Genomic DNA, 18025 nt, shown 5'->3' with positions numbered 1-18025 from the left:
TTTAAAATCTAAGTTTGTTAATATTAAAGGAAAGCTCAGTAGTTTGCTAGAAAGTTTAATGGCATATCAGAGAAGAAAAATTCACGAAACGTTCGCGCTGTTTGTTTGTTTTGAATTTTCGCGCAAAGCTGCACGAGGGCTATCTGCGCCAGCCGTCCCTAATTTAGTAGAGTAAGACTTGAGGGAAGGCAGCCACTCATCACAAACCACAGCCATCTCTTGGGCTACTCTTTTACCAACTAATTGTGGGATTGACAGTCACATTATAACACCCCCACGGCTGAAAGGGCGAGCATGTTTGGCGTGACGGGGATGCGAACCCGCGACCCTCAGATGACGATTCGAGTGCCTTAACCACCTGGCCATGCCGGGCCGTTGTCCTGTTAAACCTGAGTAAATAATAAACACTGGAGTTAATGCTTGTTAGGATAATACATAAAACTGAAAAAACATATCTACGTTCTCGTGGCACCTAGGTCACAAGAGTAAAGATAATAAACCATGACTTTTAACCTACTGAGACACAGCTAACACTTACAGGAAATCAGAAACAAGACGCTCAATCTAGTCATTTATTGATAATAAATGTAACTATCAATAAACATAAGGTACAACCTGGTGAGACATAAATACACTTGTAAACACAAGATACAACTTAGTGTGGTGAGACAAAAGTACACTTGTAAACATAAGGTACAACCTAGTGTGGTGAGACATAAGTACACTTGTAACCATAAGGTACAACTTAGTGTGGTGAGACGCGAGGACGGTTGTAAACATAAGGTACAACCTGGTGTGGTGAAACACGAGGACGGTTGTAAACATAACGTACAACCTAGTGTGGTGAGACGCGAGGACAGTTGTAAACATAAGGTACAATCTAGTGTGGTGAGATGCGAGAACGGTTGTAAACATAAGGTACAATTTAGTCTAGTGAGACATAAGTACAGTTGTAAACATAAGGTATAATATAGTGTTGTGAGACATAAGTACACTTGTAAACATAAAGTACAACCTAGTGTGGTGAGACATAAGTACAGTTGTAAACATAAGGTACAATATAGTGTGGTGAGACATAAGTACAGTTGTAAACATAAGGTACAATATAGTGTTGTGAGACATAAGTACACTTGTAAACATAAGGTACAATATAGTGTTGTGAGACATAAGTACACTTGTAAACATAAGGTATAACTTAGTGTGGTGAGACATAAGTACACTTGTAAACATAAAGTACAACCTAGTGTGGTGAGTCGCGAGGATGGTTGTAAACATAACGTACAACCTGGTGCGGTTGTAAATGTGGGTTTCTTGAGGTTAAAATAAACTTGTTTTATTGTTAAATTACAGTATATGTTACAGAATGTAAATTGATGTATAATGTTCAGGGGTTCAGTTCCCTTTATGTACCCACATTATATAAGGATTGTTCTCTAATCATTGTTCTTTCTATCCTCTATTTTATTGTAAGATATAAATATACAAAAATGTGGTAGTAACAATAGTGTTGTCACTAGTTACTTACTTAGTCGTTAAATCACTAGAATAAACTGAGTTAGACATTACAGCTACTGGTATCAGCCGCTGTTGGTTATGGTTTGCTCTGAATGAACGTTTAATGTCATTGAAATGATTAGTGAACTAAACTGTAATCCTAATTCGGAGTTCTGCTCCAGTGGAAGAAGTAATTCTGTTTATCCTCGTAGTGTACGGTAATGCCTTACGTAAAAACAATGTCGGTTATATCCTATTATTGTACTTATAAGAAAGTCCGTATTTTCCTCAGTTCTGGAGCAACCTAGCATCCTATACTGACTTCTATATACTTGAGTGTATGTGTGTGGGAGAAAAAAGATTCATTGGTAGTACTCGAACCTGGAATTTGTGTACCTTAGTTGGAGCACTACTTTGAAGAATAAAATTCAGCTGTCGCTTCCCTGTAGATAATGAAACTTTGAAGTAAAACTATTTTCCAGACGGACGAATCACATGCATGCGTTTCTTTGATGTCATTTTCCAATCACTTGTCTTCAAGACTATTTTAATGGGTTTGGTTTGATTGGTCCATTTGTTGGAAGTCTGCAAACCAACAACGCATTCCATTAAAGAGTGTGACAGATGGAAAAGATAGAAACTGTGAATAAAAGAGTAAAACGACCGTGAATAAAAACCAGACACAATCATCATTAGAAAGTTCCATTTGTCCCACACATTAGTCAACAGTTTTGATATCCACTCCTACACATACTCTCGAAATTATTATGAAAAGAATCGACTGACAAGTTTGTAAAGATAACAAGAGGTTTTGCTGTGTAGGTTATATATCATCTTTAACTCTTAATTGTTGTTACCGGTGTTAATTCTGCACTGTTCCTATTAACACCCAAGACGTTACCGGTGTTAGTTAATTCTGTACTGTTCCTGTCAACACCCAAGACGTTGCCGGTGTTAATTAATTCTGCACTGTTCCTATCAACACCCAAGACGTTGCCGGTGTTAATTAATTCTGCACTGTTCCTATCAACACCCAAGACGTTGCCGGTGTTAATTAATTCTGCACTGTTCCTATCAACACCCAAGACGTTACCGGTGTTAGTTAATTCTGTACTGTTCCTGTCAACACCCAAGACGTTGCCGGTGTTAATTAATTCTGCACTGTTCCTGTCAACACCCAAGACGTTGCCGGTGTTAATTAATTCTGCACTGTTCCTATCAACACCCAAGACGTTGCCGGTGTTAATTAATTCTGCACTGTTCCTATCAACACCCAAGACGTTACCGTATCCTTTATAAGTTACACTACACTACGGCACTTACTAATTCACTGTTTGTTTAAATATCAACCACAATACATACAACTTTGTACAGAAGTTGTAAACAAACACCTGTAACACATACAACTTTGTACAGAAGTTGTAAACAAACACTTGTAACACATACAACTTTGTACAGAAGTTGTAAACAAACACCTGTAACACATACAACTTTGTACAGAAGTTGTAAACAAACACCTGTAACACATACAACTTTGTACAGAAGTTGTAAACAAACACTTGTAACACATACAACTTTGTACAGAAGTTGTAAACAAACACCTGTAACACATACAACTTTGTACAGAAGTTGTAAACAAACACTTGTAACACATACAACTTTGTACAGAAGTTGTAAACAAACACCTGTAACACATACAACTTTGTACAGAAGTTGTAAACAAACATTCGTATTCATAAACACGACACTGAAGACTTGAAGTTATTGTAAAATTGATCTAAAGACGAAAATAAAATAAACTAATGTTAGTTTTATTAACCAGTCATAGTTCTAACGAAGCTTCTTTATTGATACATTTGTTTAACTTCGTGATACATATAATTATGGTGCTTATAGGTTATACAAGAACAAGGTTTCAGAACAGTACTATGACACCATTCTGTATATACTGTATAAGTTTATAAGTGGATTCTTTCCCACCATGTTTCTGAGTTAACGACTTGTTGGAAAGTAATATAGTTATACCTACCAGATGCCATCAATTTTGTATCTGTAAGAAACGTCACTGTCCGAGACGCAGTCCACGCTTATATTGGTATCCCAGCGTGCTCCATGGTAGGTGTTGTTTGATTTGGTTGTTTCCTCTTAAAAAATGTTTATTGTCGATTTGCAGGTATGAATTCTACTTCCTAGAACAATAAGATAAAGAAGAGAATTCGCACGTCCCAATGGCCTCTTTTGTATTGTGGTGTTCAAAAGGCATGCCCTAAGTTTCTTGACACTTCTCTCACAAAATTTGAGTTTTCTACACCTCGACCCCTTCTATTGTGATTAATTAGTACTGGTTTCACGTACTATATTCAGCTTCCGTATAGCTTCTACTGAAATATAACACTTTCTCTTCATTCTATCGCATTTTTAAACGTTTGCTGTGGGAACTTCTATCGTTGGAATCATGAGTGTAATCGTCACACTACTGCTGGGAATAGTACGTTTGCCTGTACCTTTACAGGTGTTACGTTAGTGTGACATTGTCTTGTAAGATGTATATAACATCCAGTTACAGTGTAAACTGCCAACATCTAATTCTTTTCTGTTGAGGTTAATTTTCGTACACTAGTGGGGAAGAAACCCCATGATATTTGAATCTTGTCCATATTTTATTTAACATTTTCATAAGTATTTGCAATATTGTATATATCAGAATTTTTATAATTCAATTTGTATATGTGTTTACCTCAAAAACATTAAGTGTACTTGCCGCCTTCCCACATTTTAAACTATTGACCAGAGGGAAGTGTACCATACCACTCGCACTAAGGGCTTGTTTGTTTTTGTATTTCACGCAAAGCTACATGAGGGCTATCTGCGCTAGCCATCCCTAATTTAGCAGTATAAGACTAGATGGATGGCAGCTAGTCATCACCACTCTTGGGCTATTTTTTACCAACGAATAGTGGGATTGACCGTCACATTATAACGTACCCACGGGTAAAAGGGCGAACATATTTGGTGCGAAGTGGATTCGAAGCCGCGATCCTCAGATTACGAATCGAGCGCCCTAACCAACTGGCCATGCCAAGCCCAAACTAAGGAACTGGCTGTTACTCTTATATCGCACTTAGTACTCACACTTTTAGGAATATAGTTGTATAGAAATTATACTTTTTGTACTCGTATTTATTTCACATCTCTATTTTTAACATTTCATCTGTCTTTTCCACCAATAGATTGTATACAATCATGCGTAGAGTAACATGAGAAAATAAACATTTTCAAATATATTTTATGTTTACAAGAAAAAAAAACAACTCATAATTTAATTTCCGTAGTCTGTTAAAACAGCTTATATTTACGACTTCCGAGCTTACTTCTCATACCAAAATATTTGCTTGTTGGATTTCGACATTATTCGAGATTAAAATCACTTCAAATGAGTTTTTCAATAGGAAGTTTCTATATTCACAAAGTATAATATTTAGGTTAAAAACGTATATAATTGTTAATAAATATATAAGTATGAAACTAATATAATACGTATTTATAAAGTAGATACGATTAAGCAACTGACTTTTCAGTAAGACCTTCAAAACTCTAATGTTTCAAATCTTACTTAGTTAGTAGTACAGAGCAGCTTAACGCCGGTATAAATAATATTTATTGAGGGCATCATAAAACTTATGGCACTAAGTTTTGAGTGAAAAGTAGAATGTATTGTATAATGAAAACATCGTATTACCCTATTAAATTCCTCTGGTATTCAGGGATTCTAAAATTGTTTGTTTCTTATAAGAGTCTAATAAAGTTTAAAGGCAAATGAAGCGGCTTACGAGCTGCAGGGCAAAAGAAAGGGTTTACATTGAGATGGCTACTAAAGGCGACAATTTGAGCGCAGAAGATACGGAATCTTTTCTCGAGCGTGATAAAACTTTGTTCCGGTTTTGGTTTTCTCTCGCGACAGCGAAAATTGGTTTACGGTATCTCCTAATTTTAGTTCCTTATCTCCACTCTTACGTTTATTTTTTCACAGTCCTCCGGGGACGAGATTACATTTCCGTGCTGTAGTATAATACACAGTCTTTCTGTTATGATTGTATTTCGATATATCATGAAACAAATACGTTTTAAAATATATCCTGTTTTAAAAATAAAAGATTGTTTGTAGTTAAGCACAAAGGTACACAATAAGTTATCTGTGCTCTGTTCCCCCTGGGTATCGAAACCCGGTTTCTTGCGTTGTAAGTCGGTAGGCATACCGCTGTGCCGCTAGGGGTTAAAAATAAAATAACAGATAATTTTTTTGATTTTCAGACGTTTTGATTTTAAGTTTATTTATTGATAATTGCAAAGCTAGACAAAAGGCTATTATACATTGCTCTCCATAGGTATCGAAAACTGATTTTAGCCTTATTAGCCTTCAGACTTATCGCAAAGCCATTGAGGGGCTAGTTATAAGTGTTGTGTATTCAGAAACCAATGTTACTAAGTTACTAACATGATGTCCGCACACTGTATATTTTCAGAAATGTACGTAACCTTTTCTCTATCCGCCTTCTTGTCAATCTATCTGTGTACTCGTTTAGGTACGTGTTTTCTCTACCAACAAGGCTGAATTTTTGTTATTTCTAGCTATAGTCATACATTTATCTTTCCGTTTGTCATTCACTTAAGCCTATTTTCGTGCTTATTCGATCTTTATTTAACTACGAATTTGTCTCTTCACACATTTAATTCTCTCTGTGCATCGATACATTATTCTGTCTCTTTCCATATATCTATTTACCTATCTCTATCTCGAATATCTTCGTGTGAAGAATTAGAATTTGTTTTGGAATTTCGCACAAAGCTACTCGAGGGCTATCTGTGCTAGCCGTCCCTAATTTAGCAGTGTAAGACTAGAGGGAAGGCAGCTAGTCATCACCACCCACCGCCAACTCTTGGGCTACTCTTTTACCAACGAAAAGTGGGATTGACCGTCACATTATAACGCCCCCACGGCTGGGAGGGCGAGCATGTTTAGCGCGACGCGGGCGCGAACCCGCGACCCTCGGATTACGAGTCGCGCGCGCCTTACGCGTTTGGCCATGCCGGGCCGCCGTGAAGAATTAGAAGAAACAATGTTACAAACGATTATTAGGCACTTGTGAGAGAGCTTCAGCTGTTACGGATCATCTATCTTTTAACTCAAGAGATGGCGCTAAGAAGCATGGGTGATAATTTCAAATAAATTTTATTTAAAGCTGACGTAAGAAAAGGTTGCAAGATATATCGTTTTTTGTTTGTTTTTTGGGGAGCTAAATTTAAACATCTCTTATCTTGCCAACTTGTGTGTGTGTGTGGATATCTGAAAGATCTAAATATAGAAAACGAAGTAATTTTAACTGTCACAATTTATTTACATAGCTTATAAAACACCAGCCTGAAGGGAAATTAGTCTAAAATATGTTGAAGAAAAGTTTAAAACGATGTCACCAGAGGGACACATTCATTAGTAGGCTGAAATACACTATAATTAAAGAAAGTTTGAAAACAGACGTGACGTTAGTAACCGAAATCCTTACAGAAAACCTTAACCTACGTAACGAAACACAGGTTAATATTGTGTAGTTAACTTAAATAATTATTTTAAATGTAAGTTATTTGTGAGTTTTGAGTTAGGCGAACGAAATTGTTTTGGCGAATTATGAGCTAGGCCTACGAAACCATATTTATAATTTTTAAGTTAAGGACCACGGAAAATCACGATCGGATGTTCTGATGATAGTTAACTAAAACTATACACAATAATATAAAATTTACACGAAACGTGTTTGAATCTTGCTTCAAATTAAAAAAAATAAAATTTGATGCTCAGAAAAACGAGTTTTTCATACTTCTATTTCTGAAGATTTTGTTGAGAACATAACGTCATTATGAAAGAGAAAAAGAAAGGAGGACATGTAATCTTGTCTCACATAATAAAAGGAAAATCATTTTTCAACAGTGTTATTGAGTTGGAACTTCGATATTTAGGGTAAACATTAATGAATTATGGGTGAAAATCAGGATAAAAATTATGAGAATGTAAAAGTCAGGTTACCCTTGGGAATAACGTTTTAAATGAGGTTAATAACTTAATTGCGATTTTGTTTTGTTCCGAATTATTTAGAGGTTAAGTTATATGAAGTAGTTTTGAAACTACAATCTCAGACTATGAAAATGTTTTCAGATCTGAAATTCTTTATAAAGAGTGACTTTGTTTTACTCTTTATTTAGTTGTTTCTAAAAAAAATTTAAACATTTTCCAATCGAAATTAGTTTAAACACCACTTATAACCATTTACAATATTTATGATGTCGGTTCCAGTAAGAAGGTTGTATTACTATGACCAGTGTTGTGTATCAGCTGGAATAATGTTGCGTGACAATTGTAATAACGCCGCATATCAATTGTAAAACGCTATCTTTCGCTACCCATTTGCGTTTCAAGTCTCCATAGTTCTGAAAAAAAGTTTGATCGACTCCATTTTCAAAGTTTCTTCAGAGGATGGTTACACAGTGTAATATGATATAAATATTTTACACTTTTCCATCACTAGAGAGGTACTTTTAAGTTACGTTAAGAAAATATTTTAAAAATCGAACACAAAGTAACGATAGCTTTTGTTTTATCTTTTGTCTACATTGTTTGAAAAGTTGAATCATTTATACTTGTGAATCAATGGCTCGAAAAATGCATTCGTTGTTTAACTTTATCTTTCGTATTAGAAACATTAAACAGCGATCAACAACTCACTCACTGTGAAGTATTGAGACAGCTATTCGAGGAATGATAGATTTATTTTTGCACAACTTTTTGTCCCTAGTAGTGAAACATGATCACGTGCAACAGATTTTAGGGTTTCATCTTGTTCTTGTTAAGCATAAACTGCGAGAATCGAGCTCTGGAATCAAGCACAATAAACTCTGGAGCATACGACTGAACCACAAGAACTAAAGACATTGTATTAGTAAATGTCCAACCTGAAACCATTAAGTGTCTCTGACTATCTTTCTAACGTAGTAAATGTGACAGCTAAAATAGGACTCGGTGTTGTCGATTGTTTGGTTTACTTTAAGCCTTCAACTTACGGTCGAAATAGCTAGTTTTTTTTTAACCTTGTATTAAACTCGTTTTTCAAACTTTGTTTTTAAAAAAGAACATGTCAGTAGTCCAAGCTCAGCTTAACGCGCACATTTCTGGCATATTTTGAATGCTATCACCAGTAATAACACGAGCGTTGCGCTTTCTATGCTCGTGCAGTATTCTCCCCCATGAAATAATTTCAAACCGAAATAAACATGCCAGAAAAAGATGTTAGAAAATATATAGCTTTCACTATAATCGTTGAGCATTCAGGGTGTGGTAGCTTAGCCTCCGAAACACCTACTGGGGGATGAAAACATTAGGCGTAAAGCTAATAATTTGTTATTCACGCCCTTCGGCTTCTCTTGATATTATTTGTTACCCCTAAAATACTTGATTAAATATTTCACCTTACGAGATAGACTTAATAAGTGTCAACAAAATATAATGTCTTACGATGGAAGATTAAGAAAAACTAACATCCAGTATTCTTTCTCTTAATATAAACTAAATTAATGTATTTATCTTTCTAACAAGGGAAGAGAATATAGAGGTACTCATCTTTCTAACGAGGGAAGAGTATCGAGCTACTCATTTTTATAACGAGGGAAGAGAGTATCGAGGTATTCATCTTTTTAACGAGGGAAGAGAGTATCTAGGAATTCATCTCTATAACAAGGGAAGAGTGTCGAGGTACTCATCTCTACAACAAGGGAAGAGTGTCGAGGTACTCATCTCTACAACGAGCGAAGAGTGTCGAGGTACTCATCTCTACAACAAGGGAAGAGTGTCGAGGTACTCATCTGTACAACGAGGGAAGAGTGTCGAGGTACTCATCTCTACAACAAGGGAAGAGTGTCGAGGTATTCATCTCTACAACGAGGGAAGAGTGTCGAGGTACTCATCTCTACAACAAGGGAAGAGTGTCGAGGTATTCATCTCTACAACGAGGAAAGAGTGTCGAGGTACTCATCTCTACAACAAGGGAAGAGTGTCGAGGTACTCATCTCTACAACGAGGGAAGAGGGTATCGAGGTATTCATTTCTATAACAAGGGAAGAGAGTATATAGGAATTCATTTCTATAACGAGGGAAGAGGGTATCGAGGTATTCATTTCTATAACGAGGGAAGAGGGTATCGAGGTATTCATTTCTATAACAAGGGAAGAGAGTATATAGGAATTCATTTCTATAACGAGGAAAGAGGGTATTGAGGTATTCATTTCTACAACGAGGGAAGAGTGTCGAGGTATTCATTTCTATAACAGGGGAAGAGAGTATCTAGGAATTCATTTCTATAACGAGGGAAGAGGGTATCGAGGTATTCATTTCTATAACGATAGAAGAGGGTATCGAGATATTCATTTCTATAACGAGGAAAGAGGGTATTGAGGTATTCATTTCTATAACAAGGGAAAAGGGTATCGAGGTATTCATCTATAACACAAGAAGCCATCATTTATGTACTTCTTAACTTTAGATCAAGGAAACCTACCATACATGCTATTATGAAGATAAACTAGTATCTATGTATTTTTTACCAAGAAGAACCAACAGCTACGTACAGAAGTTAGTATAAAGAGAATTCAATACTTAAATATTTATCTTTGTATCAAGATAAATACGTAATTCAGGTTTCTTTATATTACGAAGAAAGAATTTTTATATTTATAGTTATCGAACACCAATAACTATCCAAAGAATTTGATATTTTATATAAATAAACCAATATCCATCTACCATTCCATCTAAACTAACCAAGATGTGCTTTATGACTTCATATTTATCTGTTTTATTTGTTTCGGAAATTCGTGCAAAGCTAAACAAGGGTTATCTGATATAGCTGTCTTTAATGTTAAACTGATAATCTAGAAGGAAGACGGCTAGTGAACAGTACACACCACCAACACAAGGGTTATCTGATGTAGCTGTTCTTAATGTTAAACTGATAATCTAGAAGGAAGACAGCTAGTAAACAGTACACACCACCAACCTTTGAGAGGTACTATAACCAAATTGTGGCATTTCCCTATCACTTTTATACCTCTGTACAGTTGCGATAAAATAGGAGGTTATCACACTAAAGAAAAGGTTACGCAAATCCTGCAGACACAGGTCACGTGGTTCAACATCCACTTTTCACCTACAGCTGATATTGGATTAGTATTTTCTGTACTTCTGTACTATTGGGAAATCATACAATTAGAAGCCAGGATATAAAATGAGTTATTCCTAAAGTAGAGGACGACCATTTGTGGAAAATGAGAAAAATGGACAAGAACTACCTGAACAATAAGATTGAAACAACACAAACCTACACGTCTGTAATACTACTTTAGGTATTGTACCGCCGCCATCTTTGTTGACTTCATTTGAATATAGAATGTATTAACATCATACATTAATTAATAATTGTTGACTTGATTTGGATATAGGACGTATTAACATCTTACGTTAATTAACCATTGTTGACTTGATTTGAATATAGGATGTATTAACATCATACGTTAGTTAATCATTGTTGACTTGATTTGGATATAGGATGCATTAAAATCTTACGTTAGTTAATCATTGTTGACTTGATTTGGATATAGGATGCATTAACATCTTACCTTATTTAATCATTGTTGACTTGATTTGGATATAGGACGTACTAACATCTTACGTTAGTTAATCATTGTTGACTTGATTTGGATATAGGATGTACTAACATCTTACGTTAGTTAATCATTGTTGACTTGATTTGGATATAGGACGTACTAACATCTTACGTTAGTTAATCATTGTTGACTTGATTTGGATATAGGATGTATTAACATCATACGTTTGTTAATCATTGTTGACTTGATTTGGATATAGGATGTATTAACATCTTACGCTAGTTAATCATTGTTGACTTGATTTGGATATAGGATGTATTAACATCTTACGCTAGTTAATCATTGTTGACTTGATTTGGATATAGGATGTATTAACAACATACTTTTGTTAATCATTGTTGACTTGATTTGGATATAGGATGTATTGACATCATACGTTTGTTAATCATTGTTGACTTGATTTGGATATAGGATGTATTAACATCATACGTTTGTTAATCATTGTTGACTTGATTTGGATATAGTATGTATTAACATCATACGTTTATTAATCATTGTTGACTTGATTTGGATATAGGACGTACTAACATCTTACGTTAGTTAATCATTGTTGACTTGATTTGGATATAGGATGTATTAACATCATACGTTTGTTAATCATTGTTGACTTGATTTGGATATAGGATGTATTAACATCTTACGTTAGTTAATCATTGTTGACTTGATTTGGATATAGGATGTATTACATCTCCCGTTAGTTAACCATTGTTGACTTGATTTGGATATAGGATGTATTAACATCATACGTTTGTTAATCATTGTTGACTTGATTTGGATATAGGATGTACTAACATCTTACGTTAGTTAATCATTGTTGACTTGATTTGGATATAGGATGTATTAACATCTTACATTAGTTAATCATTGTTGACTTGATTTGGATATAGGATGTATTAACATCATACGTTTGTTAATCATTGTTGACTTGATTTGGATATAGGATGTATTAACATCTTACGTTAGTTAATCATTGTTGACTTGATTTGGATATAGGATGTATTAACATCTCCCGTTAGTTAATCATTGTTGACTTGATTTGGATATAGGATGTATTAACACCTTACGTTAGTTAATCATTGTTGACTTGATTTGGATATAGGATGTATTAACATCTTACGCTAGTTAATCATTGTTGACTTGATTTGGATATAGGATGTATTAACAACATACTTTTGTTAATCATTGTTGACTTGATTTGGATATAGGATGTATTAACATCTTACATTAGTTAATCATTGTTGACTTGATTTGGATATAGTATGTATTAACATCATACGTTTATTAATCATTGTTGACTTGATTTGGATATAGGATGTATTAACATCTTACGTTAGTTAATCATTGTTGACTTGATTTGGATATAGGATGTATTAACATCTTACGTTAGTTAATCATTGTTGACTTGGTTTATATATAGGACAATTCTAAACGTCCTGAGTTGTCCAAACTCCTATTACAGTCCAGCGTAACTGACAGATCAACTGTTACAGGTTTTAGTTTTCTCATGTTCTCCTTTCATGACATTTAATATTGTTAAATATCAAGATAAAATCGTATCGAACTGTTTTAGTAGCATTACAGTTAAAATATTAGTAGAAGATAAAATATGATCATGTCAAATTAAACTAGGAAACTAAAAAACTTATTATGTGAATTGATGAGTATTATAATATAATATAATATAATATTTAGTTTAAACTTACTGTCAGCGGTTCAGAAACTAAATCCACAAGTAGAACGTACCTACCATTTTACAGACGTATTTACTGGAAGTTCGTTTCGAAGCGGACAGCTAACGTGTTTTACAATCAGAATGTTTGTTGTGAAAACTAATTTTAACAAGACAAACGAGGTGCAGCAGTGTATTTCAGGAAAACAGAAAATTCGACATTCAATTTTTAGCTCTGGTACATGTAGGTATAACAGCAGAAAAAAACTAGTTTTAACTTAAACTATATGATGCTATTGAAGATGGTGGTAAGGTTTAAAATAATAGTTTTAATGAGGGAACCTACGAGACACTAACTTTAAAACAATCACAAAGTATCATGTGTGAGTATAATGAAGGGTAGAAGTTAAATAATCACTGATACTGGATCAATAATCACTGATACTAGATCAATAATCACTGATACTAGGTCAATAATTTCCGAATTTGTCTTTAGTGTGGAATAAACCAGACTATAAATTAGTTTAATAATTTCCTGAACAACTATGATTCAAATAAACTGAGTTTCAGTTCTAAATGTGCTACACATCTTTTAAAACTTCGGGAGTATCTTAACTGACCATTATTCTGGTATCAATTACATTTTTACACATCATTACTGATGTCTTTATATTGGATTGTTACATCACCATTGATGTCTTTATATTGGATTCTTACATCACCATTGATGTCTTTATATTGGATTGTTACATCATTATTGATGTCTTTATATTGGATTGTTACATCACCATTGATGTCTGTATATTGGATTGTTACATCATTATTGATGTCTTTATATTGGATTCTTACATCACCATTGATGTCTTTATATTGGATTGTTACATCATTATTGATGTATTTAAATTGGATTGTTACATCACCATTGATGTTTATATATTGGACTGATACATTACTGGTGATTTCTTTTATATTTGTTTGTTACATTACTAGTTAAGTCTTTATATTACAATAATGTTCAAAAATACGTTGATTTATCCCAAATATAAATCTTCACCAATATTCTGAAAGTTTCTTATCATTTAAGTTTTAAGATAGTGTGAAATATTCACTATTTTAATATTTAATCAAAACTATTTATTGTATTTTAAAGTTGAATATTAACCGTGACGTTAAGTACTGAATGGTTTTATATTTACTATTACGAATATTCTTAAGCTTTGAAGAAAAAAACGTAATAAAAAGCTTGTGTTATCTTATACCAAAGCCACATCTGGCTATCTGCTGTGTCTACTGACAGAAAGAGAAAGAAGATGTTTGTCATTGAAGCTGCAGACCCTTATTAAGTTTAAAAAATCTCGTGTCAGTGGAGCGATTACTTCCAAAACGATTTTTTCGCATCGAGAAGGTTTTATTTGAATAACCTTACGACAACAATTAAAAGTAAGCAAATCCTATTAACACACACTATTATATTTTGTTCATGTCAGTCCTGTGCATACTGTTTGATGTATCGACAATGGAGGAATGGAGCACATGATGAGATACAGGATAAATAAAAGATAAAGAAACCAATACAGCGGAACGCGAGCTGATTAGAGATGCGTAAATCAATCTTAAACTACGAGTGATGTAACAGTCTTTTCAAAAGCCTTTTTTATCAAAACTCGAAGTTCACTTTATAACATAAGAGGATTTCATTAGCTTTCTGTTTCGTTTAACACATAAAATCAAATGGGAAAATATCTAATCTAGTAAAATATTAAGTTTATGGTAGATTTGTGAAAATAGCGTTTTTACACCATGGAATATTTTATGACGCAAGAGGAAAGGCCGTAAAAGTATTTTCTCATAAAATAAAAAAAGAACACTGTAATTACAATATATATTAGGTAAACCTAAAAATAACTAGAAATTTTATGGTATTTGTTAGATAAAACCAAGCATAACGAACACAGTAATTATATTATGTGTTAAGTAAGCCTAAAAATAAAGAAATTATGGTGTGTATGGTGTGAAGAATTAGCAAATAATACAATTCATGAACTTATAAACTTTTAGTATTTAACCTTTATCAGTTCTAAACACTGCTAGCTCCACTCACAAAAACCACTTATATCAACGATCCACTCACAACAACCACTTATATCAACGATCCACTCACAACAACCACTTATATCAACGATCCACTCACAATAACCACTTATATCAACGATCCACTCACAATAACCACTTATATCAACGATCCACTCACAACAACCACTTGTATCAACGATCCACTCACAACAACCACTTGTATCAACGATCCACTCACAATAACCACTTATATCAACGATCCACTCACAACAACCACTTGTATCAACGATCCACATTCTCCTTTTTTGTTACTCATGTGCCAGAGATAATTTCGCTGATCCCTATACTTCGCTAAGCCGCCAATAGGTGGAAGTTTATCCTCTGAGTATAAAAGCAAAAGTGTCAAAAAAATAAGGATGGCGAAAATTTTCAAGTGCCTTTTATTTAGGCCTGGCATGGCCAAGCACGTAAGGCGTGCGACTCGTAATCAGAGGGTTGCGGGTTCGCGCCCGCGTCGCGCCAAAACATGCTCGCCCTCCCAGCCGTGGGGGCGTTATAATGTGACGATCAATCCCACTATTGGTTGGTAAAAGAGTAGCCCAAGAGTTGGCGGTGGGTGGTGATGACTACCTACCTTCCCTCTAGTCTTACACTGCTAAATTAGGGACGGCTAGCACAGATAGCCCTCGAGTAGCTTTGTGCGAAATTCCAAAAACCAAACCAGCCTTTTATTTTGTTTTCGTTGAACAAAATATCATTTTAATTTTGTTAAAACTATTATACAGAAACATGAATTTTAGTGTCACCTCATTTATATCGCTAGAGGTCTCTAACCACTGCTTGTGAATTTTGGCCTTATAAAATAAATAAAACTGTTTGTAGCATTTTGAGCTAACTTATTTTAGTTACTAGGGGATCTACATGGCGGTAAAGAAACTGAAACCTAAAGCTTATCTATCTCAGTTTTAACTGTTTATTATAGAGAAAAACGTGATGAAACGAGTGCAAAGTACTGTTGTAAATTGTATCGTAAACTTCAAAATATAATACATTTAAACCCAGTTAACAGTTCGTTGATTTTACTTGCACGTGCCATACTTCTAAATCTAGTTAAACAATTTTTAACCAAACAATGAAACAGTGGAACGAATTAATTGAGGACCCGTTTTAATATCCGCTTTTATCTACGAGCCACAGACGCAGTAAGTGTTTTACCTTTGTTTTATGACCAGAGCGTAAATGGTGAAATGAAAGTGTCGACTTTAGAAATACGTTTGGACATTTCAAGTCATATTATATAGAATGATATGTATTATATAGAATCTAGCCCACCGAAACAGAACTTTAATATTTATTTATTGCTTAGAAAACAAAAATATTGTTCTATGAAATAATTATGTTTTCTTTTAAACAGATCACCACGAGAAGACAACGAATAGAAGTGTATGACACAGACAAACTTACCTTGCGTTTGTTGCGAAGAATACCCGCGTCTCGCACGCCTTCAGCGTTCCCAGGTGCTTGCGAATCCTTAAGTTTCAGACACATTTTTCCGTATGCGTAGCTGATGACAAACAAAGGAAAGAAATACTGCAAACAAACTAGTATGGGGTTGTACGTTTTCCACACCCACTGTGGAACACCCACGCTGTCACAGAAGGGTTTGGTATAATTCTCAGTCATGGGGTCGTACACGTAGGTTACTCTTAGGGCCAACGCATAGGGTACACTAGCAGTCGCGGCGAACGCCCAAATGCCTAGGATAACAAACTTAGCCCTGAGTTTCGTAGTTCGGGCTTTGAGGGGATACATGACGGCACGGTACCTATCGAGAGCGATGGCCGCCAACGTGAAGATACTGACGTTCACTGACAACGTTTGGACAAAAGGACAGAAAGCACACATGAACTCAGGTAGGACCCATCGCTGTAACAGCGCCGCCTGGAATTGGAATGGGATAGAGAAGAGTCCGATAATGATATCCGCACAAGACAGATTGGCGATGAAGAAGTTGGTGACCGTTTGCATGCGGAGGCTAGTAGCCACAATCCATAAGACGCAAAAGTTTCCCAGAACCGCCAAGAGAGATACCGTACCGTAGCCCACGGACAGCAAACTAATCACACCCACAGGGACCTCGTATATTTCAATACCGGCTCGCTGAGAAAGGGTTACGTTGTCCTGGGAGTGCGAGGTCACGTTTTCAGAGGAAATGGTAGGCGGGACGTCTTCCATTATGTAATAATCGGAGGATTCGTCGAGTTTCTTGCTTTCCTTTGTCTCTGCTTTAGGGGCACGTGATTCCAATTTCCACCCGATGAAATTGATCGAAAGTTTTATGAACGAACTGTTTAAATAGAGATCTGATCTCGCACGCATGAGCATTCGCGTCAACGAGAGCTCAGAGCGCGCTCATCAATTTCCTCGTTCGACAAACACTTTCACGTATCTCATTGAGACCGTGACCTCAGTACAACCTGTACACAAGAAGTTAGCTTGTCAAGTGCATTAGTTTTCCTCACTGTTACGTCATCAAACGTCATGATGTAGTGTGGTAGTTTTCTTCACTGCTACCTCATCAAACTTCATGTTATAGTGTCATGGTTTTCCTCACTCATTGTTACGTCATCAAGTTTCATGATGTAGAGTCGTAGTGTTCCTCACTGCTACCTCATCAAACTTCATGATGTAGTGTGGTAGTTTTCCTCACTGCTACCTCATCAAACTTCATGTTATAGTGTCGTAGTTTTCCTCACTGCTACCTCATTAAACTTCATGTTATAGTGTGGTAGTTTTCCTCACTGCTACCTCATCAAACTTCATGTTATAGTGTGGTAGTTTTCTTCACTGCTACCTCATCAAACTTCATGTTATAGTGTCATGGTTTTCCTCACTCACTGCTACCTCATCAAACTTCATGATATAGTGTCATGGTTTTCCTCACTCACTGCTACCTCATCAAACATCATGTTATAGTGTCATGGTTTTCCTCACTCACTGTTACCTCATCAAACTTCATGTTAT

At 35.2% G+C, this 18025-nt stretch overlaps 1 protein-coding gene across 2 annotated transcripts in view; it reads right to left on the bottom strand.

Annotated features, from left to right (window-relative positions):
* Positions 1-17595, bottom strand: part of LOC143256207 (RYamide receptor-like) — a 49429-nt gene extending 31834 nt beyond the window's left edge. The window contains exon 1 of one of the 2 annotated variants that reach the window (XM_076513088.1): positions 16466-17595. In XM_076513088.1, coding sequence (XP_076369203.1) covers positions 16466-17386 — 921 coding nt within the window. In that variant the 5' untranslated portion in view covers positions 17387-17595. The remainder of the gene's footprint in view (positions 1-16465) is intronic. The other variant, XM_076513089.1, reaches the window with a different exon arrangement.
* Positions 17596-18025: the final 430 nt, after the last annotated feature.

Source organism: Tachypleus tridentatus, chromosome 7 (assembly GCF_004210375.1).
Source record: "Tachypleus tridentatus isolate NWPU-2018 chromosome 7, ASM421037v1, whole genome shotgun sequence".
Classification (NCBI taxonomy): Eukaryota; Metazoa; Arthropoda; class Merostomata; order Xiphosura; family Limulidae; genus Tachypleus; species Tachypleus tridentatus.
The sequence above is the reverse complement of the archived record's forward strand: the minus strand, read 5'-3'. Positions and strand labels throughout refer to the sequence as shown.